Raw genomic sequence first — 14,784 nt, 5'->3', positions numbered from 1 at the left:
AATTGGTTTTATTCTTTATTTTTTTATATCTTAAAAAAAAAATCTACTGTATTTTAAAATTATTACTGCTTTTTCTGTAATTTCTTAGTAACCAAATAGAGGGCTAACACTTGGTCTAATATTTTACCCAAAATATAAGTTAAATTTTTTTAAACAAAAATAAAAAAAAAAAAAAAATTTAAGGCCACATGGTAGTCCACTTGGCAATCTAGGTGGCATAATTTTTTTATATATATTTTTAGATATGACCATTAGCCATGCTGGCATTTTCTATCAATCATTTGACGGCAATGACAATTTTGACATAGTAAAGATTAGGCACTAAACGTTATGGACCAAATTGATATAGTGTAAACGTTAGAATCCAAAATGGTAATTTACCCTTAAAAAAATTACTACCTACCATGCAAATGAAAATAGCAATAAAGTTTTTGATCAATCACATTTACAGAATATGATAAAGAAATTTGGAGGTTTTTGACATATTCAAACAACGATTTTCTAGCTAAAATCAATACCCAATGCAGTAACTAAGCTCTCAGATACAGCTCTATGCTAGAAGCTGATAGTATGTGATACAGATTAACAACCTAACGAGTTTGTTTATATCTCTAACCTTAGACGGTACAACACTAAGATCTCCTATCACTAAAAACCACTTGATTTTATTGCACCAAGCTAAGGGTGCTTAGACAGAGCTGCTGTGAGAGGAACCTCCCTGATTGGCCAAGAAACGGACAACAACGATAGTAATATTATCTGCACTACCTCTTTGATATGCTTCATGCATCAACCTCTTTGCAGCCTGTTCCGGCTCGTCAATTGGTTGAACCATAGCAACAGCCTCCTGAGAAAGAAGAAAGAATCAGAGAGCTGAAAGGTTGGGAGTACCAGCACGTTTGGTTAATTCAGAAGTCAGACAAACACATGACAAATAATCAAAAATTCATCACAAGAAATAAAACCCTCGTCTTTCTGTCAATGATAAAAATGCTAGATTAATATCCATTAGGTTAGTAATGAGGTAGAACTTTTTGATTAAGACACAATATCCACTTTCAGCCTTTTGCAACAGGTGCCATCAAGACAAAACAAAAAAACAAAGAACAAAAAACAAAAAAAAAAAAAGAAGAAGAGGAAGAAGAAGAAGAATGACAAACCTCATTTGTGACAACATCCCACAATCCATCACTAGCAAGGATAAGAAACTCAAGGGAGCTGTCAATCTTTTCCTCCTGAAAGTTCCATAAGAATGTCAGTGGCTAATTATCCACACAAAACTAAAAATGAGAGGAATGGAAAGAGGCACTCTAACCCAACCAAATGTATCAATCAGAAGACACCTCTCTTAAAATAGAGACTTGAACTAATATAGGACTGCCGTCGGTGAACAACATTCCTCTAGCAGAATGAATAATACACGTATGTAGGTCAGTTGAGAAATGCCAAAATAAAAATTTTACATTTTCAAATTAACATAAATTATTGGTACCTAGAATTTCTATTGAACACACAAAGATAAGACGTACAGGCATAGTAACATTGGCAGCTTTAATTTTTACTCTACTTAATCGCACATGCACACACACTAACTGTTAAGAATCCCACCTGAATTTCTGGATCAGCAACAACGTATTGCTTCAAAAGCCTATCACCAAATGCACGAGAAACAGCAAGAACTCCTCCAACCCTCCAAGTTCCTGTGACATAATTTTTAATCACCAAGACACAAGCAATTTACCGGATTACCAGAAAGCTTGAAAATTAATGTGTGATGAACTTACCAGCCCACATAACAAATCCGCCAGCTTCCTCAATCCGTTGTCGCTCATCAGTTTGGTCTGGCTTGTGATCTCGGGAAACAGCAATAGCTGCAGGAAATCACAAGATGATAAACAAATGATATAACATGTTAACAGAATAGGAAGGAGGGAACATTGTCAACAGAATCCTCTCACATGAAAAAGATACAATTTTATATGTATTGTGATTATCTGCTCTCCATAATTAAACAGCCAATAGATCATCTGCAGCACTTTTCAGTGGAACTCCTAGAAATGAAAAAAAACTAAGCCTCCAGTAAGGCATAATGCATGATAAAATTTGCTTCCAAGTATTTTCCCATAACAAGCCAGATCCTTGGTAGTGGTACTAACTCCAAAGGAGTTGGTAGTGAATGCCTTGAAAGAATTAAAAATGAACAAACTGAAGGTATATTTTGCTGTATCCTTTTTCTGTTTTCTTTCCATTTGGATGGATAAAAATGGCATTTTACTGATATTTAAACCTTTCATAAAGTACCCAAAGACACGTTTCCCACTTACAAGAACACAAGAGTAGAAAGGAACTGTAAAGAAACAACCTAACTAGCAAATTCTAGCCAAGAAAAAAATCTGACATTGCCAGTTACTAAAGGAAATAAATGAACCACAAGGAAGTTTTAAAAACATATCATGAAAATATCTATATACTAATAATTTGGTGCCATGCTGACAAGCCAGGAAAGAAATTAAAGAAGAAACAATATAGATTAAATACATCTAGTAGTGCTTCATGAAATAAACACATTAATTAACAACACACAAGCTTCCCAATACAAAATTAGATATGATACAAAGTACATTGAAGAATAAAAGGCCGGTAAAAGATTACAAATGCTTGTTGATTTATAATATTATAAAGAAAAAGACAAATTGTGAATGTCAAAAAAACTTTGGCAAAGTAAACCCACAAATTATATAAAAATAAATATTAAAAATAAAAATAAAAAAACCTATTACCTACCTTGGATATTGATAAGAAATCATGCTGGGAATTTTGAATATTGAAAAAAGAAAAGACAAGCAAAAGAGAGTACAGAAAATATCCACAATCAATTCCTTATGCATTCAACTATAGGCACCAATATCATACCACTTAAAACTTTTAGGGGGAACAATTTTTAAGTATTTGGGGTGAGGGAAGAGACAGATAAAACCAAGGGAATTATAAAAAATTAATAAATAATAAAAAGTAAAAAAAAGAAGCAAATTTGACAAGTATCAAACTTCTCAAAAGCCATTATAGTAATAAATAACTGCCAAGTTAAGGGGAAAATAATAAGAAGAAGAAGAAGAAGAAGAAGAAGAAGTCCCTTTAACATCAAGCCTTTAAAAGTCTTAGTGAAATGGATACCAAATCCCTACAAAAATACGTAAATAAATAAATAATACTTATGAGACTTACCATTACCACCCCTGCATATAACCGCCCTGGAATCTCCAACATTTGCAACAAGCAAACGGTCACCAACTAGGATGGCAGTGGAAGCAGTTGATCCAGCATCTCTGTTCTGACTATTTTCCGATTTCAGAAACTCAGAGTCTGTATGATTGTATGCATCAGCTGCACAGAGAGAGAACAAGTTAAGAGAAACACTAAATGATTTTTTAACAATAGCAAATTGTAGAACATTAAAAGAGAAACCACAATGGTAAGATAAGATGTGAGAAACCTATAGCTGATTTGGTATCGGAAATAAACTTTGGATGCTTGATCAAATTACTGAAAAGGTTGTGTTTCACATATTCAGCAGCTCGGGCCCCTCCATGACCTACACAAACATAAAATAGAGATTTGGAGAGTTATCTATCTTTGACATTCCAAAGGTAATAACAACAACATAAGTTATATGTGAGCAATAAATAGCCCTTGGTTTTTACATGTGCGAAAATTAATTAGTTTAAAATGCCTATAAAGAAAATAAATTCTATGATTAAGATAATGGTGATAATATGATTATATAACGAAAATCTGCTTTAAGCTAAAACTGGGAATTCCAAGCTTTTAGTGTTAAAGCTCTCTAGCACATTGTTCTAGCTTTTAATAGAATAAAAATTGACAGAAATGCCCTTATTTTTCAAAATGACACCCATGCCCACCGAGTTTAAGAAAGATAGACTAATAGCAATATTAACAACAACAACTAGTACTAAATATAGACTAATACCAGTAAAATAATAGTAAAAATGATAAAATAAACTTCTTTTTTTAATTTCTCACATCTAAAAGCTCTTTATCAAATATGGTTACTAAACAGGTGTAACAACTTCATAGCACTTTATCACTATAATTCAGCAAACCTCCACACATGAAAATATTTTCAGTTAAAGCTCATTATTGCAAATTTTCTACATATAGCTCTACAGCTTAAAGCACAACTTCCTTTGACGATACCAAAGTTAAGCAAGAGAAAGTTCAAGTATCCACAAATCATGCCTTCAAAGATTCTCCTATTGAGCTATCACCACTGAGACTGCCTTCATGGTGTGGTAAACACGTTGCTGGTCCAGATAGGATAGCATAGAACTACGGTGCCCAATCAAAATAAGTGAATGGTGCCATCTAAATTCTGTAGCAAAGTCACATAACTCGGAATAAAACACACATGGTACAGCTCCAATTACAAACATCTCTTGACAAAGGCCTCCAAGTTCTGCAACCACATTGCAGCTGATATCCAAATATCTAAAACTGTACAAAATCACTTCAGCCATATCCCTCTAAAAGGAATTATTATGTAGACTAAATTACATTTTACTCCCTCTAAGTTTAGTGTCATTGTAATTTTGGTTACTCAAATTTAAGACTTGCAATTAACCTCCTATACATTTAAATTGCTATCAATTAGGCCCTCCCATAAAATTTTGTTTACTACTGACCGTCAACTACCCTAAATGACACGTTTTAGTATTAAAACTAAGAAAACAAAATTATACTTGAGGGACCAAAATGACAGCAATTTGAAAGTTCGGGGGGTTAATTGCAAATTTTGAAATTTGAGGGAGATTAGGGGGTTAAGTACAACACCAAAATTAGAGGGACACCAGGTGGATAATGTTCTAATCCATTGATACCAATAAATGCCAATAGACGTTACAGTGTGCAGTTTAAAGAAACCTATACATCAGAACCACTGTGCAACAGACAAAATCAGATCATGAAGTTTCCAACATTAAGCATGAACACAGATATGATCAACATGCCACACAAGTCCATGCACACTCACAGAAACTTACAAATCTGTATGTTCTATGCAAAATGTTAATTGAAAAATCCACTTTTCCATGCATGTGTGTGTGTGTGTGTGTCTGGAGAGAGAGAGAGAGAGAGAGAGAGAGAGAGATACCATCAAAGACTCCAAACAGACCAACTATCTCCCCTTCAACACCATCAATTCGTGTCTCATAAAAATCTTCCATTGAAGACCTTTTCCCTGGAGAGCTTGCATATCCATAGCTGAACTTTCCATTCTGACTGTTGCAACATATATACATTTAGTGTTAAAAGTATACTATGCAATTTCATTGTTGACAGAGAGAGATGATCCATGTTAAATTTGGTCAAAGAACTATTTCTGGTGTATTAATCAGTAAATGTTGAAATGTTAACCTATTCTATGTCAATAACTCCTTGATATATTTCTTACTGATTCCTCAAAAAAAAAAAAAAAAAAAAAAAAAAAAAAAAAAAAAAAAAACAAACATTCCTTGATATATTTCTTACTGATTCCTCAAAAAAAAAAAAAAAAAAAACAAAACAAAACAAACAAACAAACAAACAAACTGATCCTTAATATATATTTATATATATAAACCCTATACTGCTGTATATTACCAACAAATTCCTGTATTAAGCAACAGGCTGCAAAGCAATGTACAAACATTAATGATGTGCACTCTTAGGAGTTCAGGGCATAGTTATTATACATGTGACCCAGTAAACCAATGTCCATGAGCAACAAACTAATATCCGTTCTACAACAAGAAAAGGACAAAGAGAAGGAAATTTTCTGCACTGTTTAGATGAAGCTATAGTAAAAATTTCAAGCCTCAAAATGCTATAGCTTTCAAATATAATATATTGGTAATTTAGTAGCAGACTTAACCACATATAATTAAGCTATTTAGAATAATGGACTCATATAGACATCTAAACTCAAATGGAAAACAATTTTAATGTGAAACAAGATTGAAGCTTTGACTGTAGCAACCAAAGAAGTTTAGAAATATTTGATGATAATGATTTACCATCTATTTAGACTTGTGCTTCCAAGCCATCTAATTTATTTTATTCCCATTGAGCCTCCGTATAGAAGGGTTATCCCAGAGAATTAGGGTTTCTTAGCCATCAAACTTGCACTGTTAAATTAGTAGAGACAGGTTTACCCAAAGGGTTAGGCTTTATGAAATCAGGCATGTTTGGAGAAAGATGAAGATCAGAAAGGCTTTAGGTTTGCATAAAACTAAAATTTTATCAAGGATGCTGGCCTGCCTTAGATAACAAAGTTGAAACAAATCATAAAGACAAAAGAAAATGGCTAACAACCTATGTGCAAATCTAGAGACACACGAAGCAACACCAGTTATATGCAATCAAACTTACCCTTTTGGGGCAAGAGATTGAGTGAAGCCTCTACAAAAAACATAATATCCAACTTGAACTAGGAAAGATCAACGGTAGATGTTGTTTTATTCAGAAGTGAGGAAAAAAAATCAAATCTATTGAGAAATTACTTTTTCAAATGTTATAAGCACAAATTATGAGCAGGAAAAAATATAGACTACAAGGCAAGCATGGGGGAGCACTTGTATCAATGAGATTACAAAAAGTCAGTGTATAAGGCATGTGTAAACAATTTCTATAAATATATGATCTAAATATTAAACAGCATAATAATTTGCAGAACAATTATAATGACAAAAAATACTTATGCAAAAAGCATGGTTGGTCAAGGCTTGCAAAATGCTCAAAGACCCAGCAACTAGCCAAAAAGGATAATAACCGGAATCCCCACGCACTATCTGTACGTAACACGATAAACAGCAACTAAGCCGTTAAGAGAGGTAACTAACTGGGTTCCCTCAGCGGAAATTGACCCGTGGATAAATGCCCAACACGACAAAATGTGATAAAAACTTCTTTGACCATGAAAGTGCAAAACACAGAGTAGTGACATGTACATGAATTAAATACAGCAGAATGTATCCTCATAAAAGCGACTCCAAATCAACACCCCCCCCCCCCCCCCCCAAAAAAAAGGGAATGAAACATTAGATCCGAAAAAAAAAAAAATTGTTACACACCTCTTAAATCTTCACATATGAACCAATCATAATCAACTAATGTTCCAAAAAGTTGCAAAAACTCACCTATAAATTTTCCCTTCACATCATTTCCCAATTAACCCCAATGAGTCAAGAATTTATAAACAAAAACCCACATTAAGAGGGCTTCACATTTGGTATAAGACACATTAAATTACCAATGTTCACAATTAATCCTTGATATTGTAAAATCAAGAACATTACATCACAACTTACTATAACAACATCACCATGCATGCACTAAGGATTCATAATTCATGACAAATAATACAAATAAATAAATATAGCAAACCCATCAAATACACATAAAGATCAATGAGAAAACATCAAATTCAACAAAAAACCATAATCCAAACCAAAAAAAAAAAAAGTAAAAATTAACCTGAGGCCACCGCCGCTAACGGGCGCATCTTCGGCATGAACCTGGCTTGAAGATGACAATACAGAATTGAGATAACCCATATTATTGCTTGAATTTACCAATTGCCCACTTCCTGTCTCTTTGACCACCAGAATTAGCAAAAATGAAGAATGAACAAGAACAAATTGTGTCAATTTTGGCGCACGCGAAGAAATTGTTGTAGAGTTTAATTTTGCAAGCTAAATTTGTAACCTAAAAAATTAGTCTGATCATTCGGAGAGTTTTACGAAATTTTCAAATTTAACCTGCACACCATAAAAATAGCAATAATTGAATTCAGAATACACAAATTTGGACATTTTCAGAAATTGGATCTTAAATAGTACATGAAATTTAGAGAGAGAGAGAGGAAAATACCTGCTGGAGGGAAGGGAAATGAAAAATGCCATAATGGAAGAGGGAAGGGGGGAGAGAAGAGAAGTCAAGTAAGGGGCGTTATGGGAAGAAAACGACGAGAGAGAGTTTTTAGGGAGAGAGAATATTTTAGAGAGAGAGGATTCTGTTTTATTTTCGCTTCCCTGTTTCTAAGTTGTTTTTTACACGTTGATATGCGGTGGTTTTAATACGTGGCTGTATTCTAACATGTCCTGTAGACCTTGTAACTAATCACGAGGGCCACTCTTTTTTTTTATAATAATATTGAGATAAATTATATTTTAGTTGGATTGATTAAAAATAAATAAATTAATTAAGATGTTGTTTGTTTATTGGTGCTAAAAAAAAGGGGGAGTGACGCGTCGCCGAGAGGAGAGGGGGATTTGGGAAAAGCCTTACCAAGTCTTGAGTCAATGCCAAGATTGCCATGTAATGTAACCACCACACCGATTGTGATTTTGAGACAAAAAAGAGTTTTTTTTTCATTTGCCACCACACACTTGGCGTACATGCAAGAAGCTACTTGGTAATTTTGTTTCATTTTCTTTCCTTTTTACATTTGTGAACTTCTAGGCATTGGATGTTATGTTGACATATTTGGATGAAACTCTCTTTTACATGTTGACTTTTAAAAGGGGAAATTTTGAGTTGAAGACTTCTATGACATTTTTCTTTTTTATCTTATAGGGAAATTTAGATTTATCACCGGATGTAAAACGTTGACAACAATTTCATATCAAAATTTAGGTAGTATTGTTATTAATTTTAATCCGAATTCATCACTAAAATGACAAAATTTAGTTACAAAATTAGATGTAACCTAAGACTATAATTTTACTCAATAAAATAAACATTATTGCATATTTTAAAACTCTAACCGCTGAATTGCATTTTCTTTACACTCTCAATACACATGTCAAATTTTGTGTTAATTGGATATTATTTACTATATAATCTATAAACTTATATTTTAAGTATAATTTTAAACTACAAAAATTACAATTTAAATAATTTATTGATGACATGGCTATTGATTTTTAAATTTTTAGAAATTCTGCAAGCATGAAAGATATAAGAAGAAGATGTAATTCAATGGTGAATTTGTTAAAATTTACCTCCAATAAAAAGATATTAAGTCATGTTGTAACCTAAGGCTACAACCTACAACTAATTTTGTATCTAAACTTTGTCCTTACTAAAATAACTTCTTCTTTCTTTCTTTTTTTGGTAAATCAGAGATAAGAAATAGAGTCACGGTAGAGCCTCCCACAAAATAAGTCTAATGTCCTTAGGGGCACTCAAAAGTCCTGAATTCCAATGGCTGGATTCTTCCACTTCCGACAAGCTTATCAGCGCATTGGTTGGTTACCCTAAAGCTGTGGTTGACTTCTACTCTTGGGATGAGTTTCATCATATAAGTGCGGTTAGATATAAGAAGAAAGTGCATTGTATTCCCACGGTAATGGCCAAACATCCACCCCATAATGTCTTTGGCATCCAGCTCAATTTTAACTGCTAGAAGATGTATTATTATCTAAGATTTGTTGTGAAAATACATGGATACAGTATTTTTGTTTATTTTGGCTTGAGACCTTTTTTTTTTTGCCCATTGGTTTTGGAAACATGTGAAACTACTTGTAAAGTCATCAAGAAAAAATTAACTACTAAAAGCTATAAATAAGACATATAACTAATGAAATAACAGACTAAACCGGTACCAGCCAATTCATTCATTATTATTATCATTATTAAATAAAAAATAAAAATAAAAATAAAAAAGAGGGAAGATTACACCGGTACCAACTAAATGCTTCAAGTACTCATTTAATGTCATATAAGAGGAAAGGAATTACCCTACTTTTAATGGATTTTCACATGTCATACTAACTAAAGTGATAATGAGATAAAGCCATAAAGGTGGTTGGCTTTCTCTACTATTTTCTTTGATAGGGTTAGGCACAAAAATCAGGATCCAACTATTTGTCTAATATAGATAACCATTTAGCATAGTCAAATTCATAACTATCGTTGTCAGCTTCCAAAAAATAACTGGATTAGAAAACCTTTCCTCTAGTGTCGTTCCACTTAGATAAGACACAATTGTGTAATGCATATAACCTCATCTTCTTCTTCTATTCTTTCTTCTTCTTAATCTTCTTCTATTTTTGACAGTGTATAATGACTCAGTTCCATGAATCCACAAAAGTTCGTCTAAAAATATGAATTTTTTTTTTTAGTATAAATTATTGCCAACGTTTAAGAGCAACAGTATCAGTTTGTGTAAAATTTTCATCTATTTTGCAAGAAAAAATCTACTTTTTTCTATTTTACACACCCACTTTTACAAAAACACCTACATCAGTTTATCTATTTTACACATTTATTTAATAAAATATTTATTTCTTTAACAGTGTCATCTCTCTCACAGACCCAACACAACCCACACACTGTCATCTCTCTCACAGACCCAACACAACCCACACAACCACACAGTCACCTTCAAAACAATCAGAACCCACACAAGATCGACACTAGCAACCAATCGGAACTCACTGTGCAATAAGATCGACACCAGAAACCAATTGAAACCCACACAACCTAAAGAACAACCCAACAAAAATAGCCCACCACAACAGGAAAAAAAAAAAAAAAAAAAAAAAAAAAAAAAGAAAAGAAAAAACCCAGTAACCAACAAATCGATAATGGGGCTTGGGTCGGCGAGAGAGTTGATATGAAATGAGAGAATTGATTGGTGAGAGTGAGGTGAGAAAGGAAATGAGAAAAAGAGACTGAGGTGAGTCAGAGGTACAGAAAGGTGAGAGAAACAAATACTAAAATATTAAATAGAAAAGTTACAGTAATTGTGCATATATGCATAGTTACTGTAACAATTGTGTATAAATGCACAATTTTACGCCCACTAATGTGGGTGTTTTTTGGCTCAAAATATGTAAAATGTGTACTTTTTTCTATTTTAGACTACTATACACATGCTGATGTGATTGCTCTAACACCCTATATTCTCAATGGTTAAAATCTAATTTTACAGCAAAAACTACAACCTTGTTACCTTCGTCGCTCCAAATAAAGTAAATTTGACAACCCAAAAAAAAAAAACCAAGTCTTCAAATGACTAATGCAATATATTCCAATATGGCAGTTAGGCCCGCTAATTGTTAGTTGAACACGTTGCAGGCAGGCTCTTTAATCTCCTCTTTTTTAAAATCATAGTAGGTAAGCTTTTACGATCTTATTTTATGATCTTATTCTATTATAATGCATAACTGCTGAGGATCAAATTCAAAGTGCCCCTTCATCCCAACAAAAAAACAAAGAAAAATCAAAGTGCCCCTAAATTTTTTTTTTTTTTTTTTAAATTATTTTCAATGAAGTAGGTGATTGTAGAGGTTTTCTCTATGTGTGAGAATGGGAGAATTGTAAGCATGTCTTCCGATATTCATTTCCTAAATTTCAATTATGTTATGATTAGAGACGGGCTAAACCTAGCAACTCAGCTGGGTATCCAAAATATTAAAGTTGAACTTGATGCCAAAACAATAATTGATCTTCTGCACTCTAACTTTGTAGCTAACAGGTCTTTCTCCCCCCTTCTCAATGATTGCAGATCACTCCTAAGAAGGTTTCACCAAGTCAAAGTGAGGCATGTATTCAGGGAAGCAAACTTCTGTGCTGATGCCTTGGCTAGAAGGGGAGTCTCTCAACCAAAGGATTTTGTTGTCTTTGATGCTCGTCCATCCATAGATATAATTTCCTATGTAAATTCGGATGCTAATGGCCTGTATTATGGTAGACTTTCTACTGCTACTTTGGCCATCATGGCTAGTTAGTCTTTAATGCAATTCCCTTTTAATAATAATAAATATATATATATATATGTTATGATTCACCTCTTCTTTTGCTTATTCTCAAAAAAAAAATTATAAATATACACACACGGAGAAATGTCCAAATGAATAAAAACAGAATATTACACTGACCTAAATTATTAGTAAATTAATACAAGACCATGTGACTGAAATTGAAATATAACTAGCTTGTAATATCATTCGTAAGCATGGATATATTTAAATCTAAACATTATTAGATTCATATTAAATTTCTAATACTATTGGTAATCATTTTTATTTATTATACCCTTAAAAATCCTTCATTATAATATTATTTGATAAAATATGCACATTAGTCATTCTTAATTGTTTTATTTTAAAAAATCATATCATATACTATATAATAAAAGTTGACTGGGCTGGAAATCATTTGACATGCGTGCTGTAGTCTCTGCCACTGAAGATCTTCTACAGTTCATTTTATCTGAAAAGGGTGTTAGGGTTCGTGTTTTCCTTCTTCGGGATATAATTGGAGCAGCTGATGTTTTGCTGCAGGATGAAGTCATTGGTTGCATTCCAAGCGAGAAGCTTGAAGCAATAGAGATGACTAAATTCGAGGTTTGTCTAAATTGATCTTATTGATTTATCTAATAGTTGCTTAGACAATTTTTCTTAAAAAGTATCTTCAGTTACTTGAACATGCTGAGGTAATTCTGAAGGCCACAGGTCTCTTTTGTTCCTAAGTGCTTCAGGTTTTAAAAGATTGAGTTTTACCCAACTTTTGGTGGAGTATATTGCACAACAACTTCTTAAATGGATGTAAATCTTGAGTTAATTTAAATATCTTCTCAGTGCTGTCATTTGCCTTTAAACCTTAAAAGGGAGCACCGAATAAGCTAGTTGTGATATTTATTGGCCATTACAGTTGAAGTTTCCTCTGGAAGCTGCCTTATGTGCCTTCATTACAATGCTTATTGATTTCTTGTTTGAGAAATGGGACTTCATACCTTCCTGGTCAATCTGACCAAGTGGGAATATAACAGCACAAGTGGCACTTTTTGAAACTATATTCATTTACTGAAAATCCCTTATATGTTGTAGAAATATCATGGATAATTATCAGGAAAAAAAAAAAAAAATACTAATTTGGTCCCTATATTATGGGTACTTTTGTTTTGGTCCTTGTGTTTTTAAAAGTTTCATTTGCTCCTTGAGTTTTTCAACTATGTTTCATTTTGGTCCTTGTCATCATCTCAACAACGGAACCAAAAAAAAAAAAAATCTCCAATTTATTTTCTTTTCTTTTCTTGCACTTTCTTGGTAACCAAACACAGCAATCTGAAAATTCCCACCAAAATCAAACCTCAAACCACCCCCCCCCCCTCCGTGCTCAAACCCAAATTCTAATAGCTGTTTTTCTTCTTTAAAAAAAAAAAAAAAAAAAAAAAATCTAGGCTTTGCCAATGTCCTTGCCAGAGCTAGGTCCATGTGTGAACATTCCGTCTACCACATTAGCATTTTCCATTGCTGAGATGATTGCAATGACCAAAATAAAACGTTGCTTAAAAACTCAAGGACCAAAATGAAACTTATAAAAACACAAGACCCAAATAGAAATAACCCAAAATATTGGGACCAAAATAGCATTTTGCCTAATTATTATGATGCCTTTTCATGGCAATTGTTCCAAACAACCACTGGTTTAGTCTGATATTCATGTTTGATCAGACAATTTGAAAGTAAGAAGAGGCGATAGATCATGTCTTGTTTGTCTTGTTTCGCTAGGTATTTGGTTCTGATGGTAAATTTTCTTAGTTTCTTCATTTCAAGTTTAACAATAATGGGATAGTGATGCTACATTTTTGTATTTTGCAGGAGCATTATTCTATGCTCTTAAGGATTTTTAACGGTTTTCAATATCTCCGTGAAGCAATAAAGTTGGCCCCAGAGGTCTGGACAGCAATGCTTGTACGGATGGCTGTGAAGCCAGAGGTCCATAAATTTACTTTTGACATTGTTTCAGCTTTAGCCATGCATTTTAGCCATAAACTCCCAGAAAATTCATGGGTTTGTATTTCTAGATTTCTTCACAAGTTGGTGAAAAACTGCAGCTCTGATTAATTAAGGCATTAGTAATCATTTTTAAAAAAAAAATTTCATCGTGACCCATTTTATTTCTTTACATAAAATGTTAATATCTATGCTGCCGCTGGAATTGTATATATGAGAAACAGAAAAGTTGTTGCAGTTCTAGATTGAAATGAAGAGAAAGCTCAGAGCATTGGCTTTGGTACAGAATGAAAAGATTTATATGTGAGACACAGGAATAAGGGATAAAAAATGATTTGGAATTTTGGATGATTTCTAGTTGACCAGTTGTTGGGCTGCAAAGGAAAACACAAGCTTTCTACTCATTGTGTGAGGAAACTAAGGAAATTGCAGGAAAGGACGCCATGCATATCTTTATTTCAGCATTTTATTCAGATGATGCAGGAAAAATCTATGTGCTGAGGTAACTTGATTGTTACAGCATCTGGTTATTAACATGTGTACTTATGATTGCACGGAGGGAAGGAGCTAAAATGCATAATGATTAAGAATACCAGCGCTCCTCATAATCAGGGGTGATGTTAGACATTTTGTTTTCTTGTTTTCTATTTTTCACAATGACTTGCATCACTGTTGCTGTTTTCTTATATCTAAGATTTCATTGTCTGTTTTCCTTCTTCTCCTTTTCTCTTTATACTTTGTTTGGTTTGAAGGAAGACAGAGAAAAGAAAAGGAGGAGAGGAAAAATGCAAGGTTTCTTTGGTAGGAGAGAAATGGAGTTAGGGAAAGAAAATTTGGAGGGATTGAGTTCCATTGGTTCCACATTTTTCTTTCCTTCACATTTGAAAGGAAATGAGAGAGAAGACAGATTGTATTGGAGGATTCTTTTTCATTTCCTCTCTCTTACAATTCAAACACTTTGAAGGAAAATAATTTTCTTCTCTCT

At 33.2% G+C, this 14,784-nt stretch overlaps 2 protein-coding genes across 2 annotated transcripts; one reads left to right on the top strand and one right to left on the bottom strand.

The window, feature by feature from the left end:
- Nucleotides 1-417: 417 nt before the first annotated feature.
- On the bottom strand, nt 418-8,085 carry LOC111986926 (probable protein phosphatase 2C 59). The gene is made up of 10 exons (XM_065780452.1): nt 7,924-8,085; nt 7,759-7,811; nt 7,528-7,645; nt 5,168-5,295; nt 3,494-3,592; nt 3,226-3,384; nt 1,785-1,871; nt 1,609-1,700; nt 1,161-1,235; nt 418-847 (listed from the first exon to the last, which is right to left on the bottom strand). Exons 3-10 carry the CDS (start codon nt 7,605-7,607, stop codon nt 689-691), a joined length of 879 nt encoding a protein of 292 aa, XP_065636524.1. The 5' UTR covers nt 7,608-7,645; nt 7,759-7,811; nt 7,924-8,085; the 3' UTR covers nt 418-688.
- A 4,117-nt stretch (nt 8,086-12,202) lies between these two features.
- On the top strand, nt 12,203-14,784 carry LOC136070470 (uncharacterized). Its single transcript, XM_065780451.1, has 2 exons — nt 12,203-12,407; nt 13,665-14,784. The coding sequence occupies exons 1-2, from the start codon at nt 12,225-12,227 to the stop codon at nt 13,908-13,910; spliced, it is 429 nt and encodes a 142-aa protein (XP_065636523.1). The 5' UTR covers nt 12,203-12,224; the 3' UTR covers nt 13,911-14,784.

The sequence above is a fragment of the Quercus suber genome, unplaced genomic scaffold, assembly GCF_002906115.3.
Source record: "Quercus suber isolate HL8 unplaced genomic scaffold, Cork oak 2.0 scaffold_236, whole genome shotgun sequence".
Lineage (NCBI taxonomy): Eukaryota > Viridiplantae > Streptophyta > Magnoliopsida > Fagales > Fagaceae > Quercus > Quercus suber.
The sequence above is the reverse complement of the archived record's forward strand: the minus strand, read 5'-3'. Positions and strand labels throughout refer to the sequence as shown.

Excerpts from the sequence above, each read along its gene's own strand:
- LOC136070470 (XM_065780451.1), top strand. The coding sequence starts at position 12,225 with ATGCGTGCTGTAGTCTCTGCCACTGAAGATCTTCTACAGTTCATTTTA. Across the intron at positions 12,408-13,664 it reads TAGAGATGACTAAATTCGAG|GAGCATTATTCTATGCTCTT; the intron begins GTTTGTCTAAAT and ends TGTATTTTGCAG.
- LOC111986926 (XM_065780452.1), bottom strand. The coding sequence starts at position 7,607 with ATGGGTTATCTCAATTCTGTATTGTCATCTTCAAGCCAGGTTCATGCC. Across the intron at positions 3,385-3,493 it reads CGATACCAAATCAGCTATAG|CTGATGCATACAATCATACA; the intron begins GTTTCTCACATC and ends CTCTCTGTGCAG. Across the intron at positions 1,701-1,784 it reads CGGATTTGTTATGTGGGCTG|GAACTTGGAGGGTTGGAGGA; the intron begins GTAAGTTCATCA and ends ATTATGTCACAG.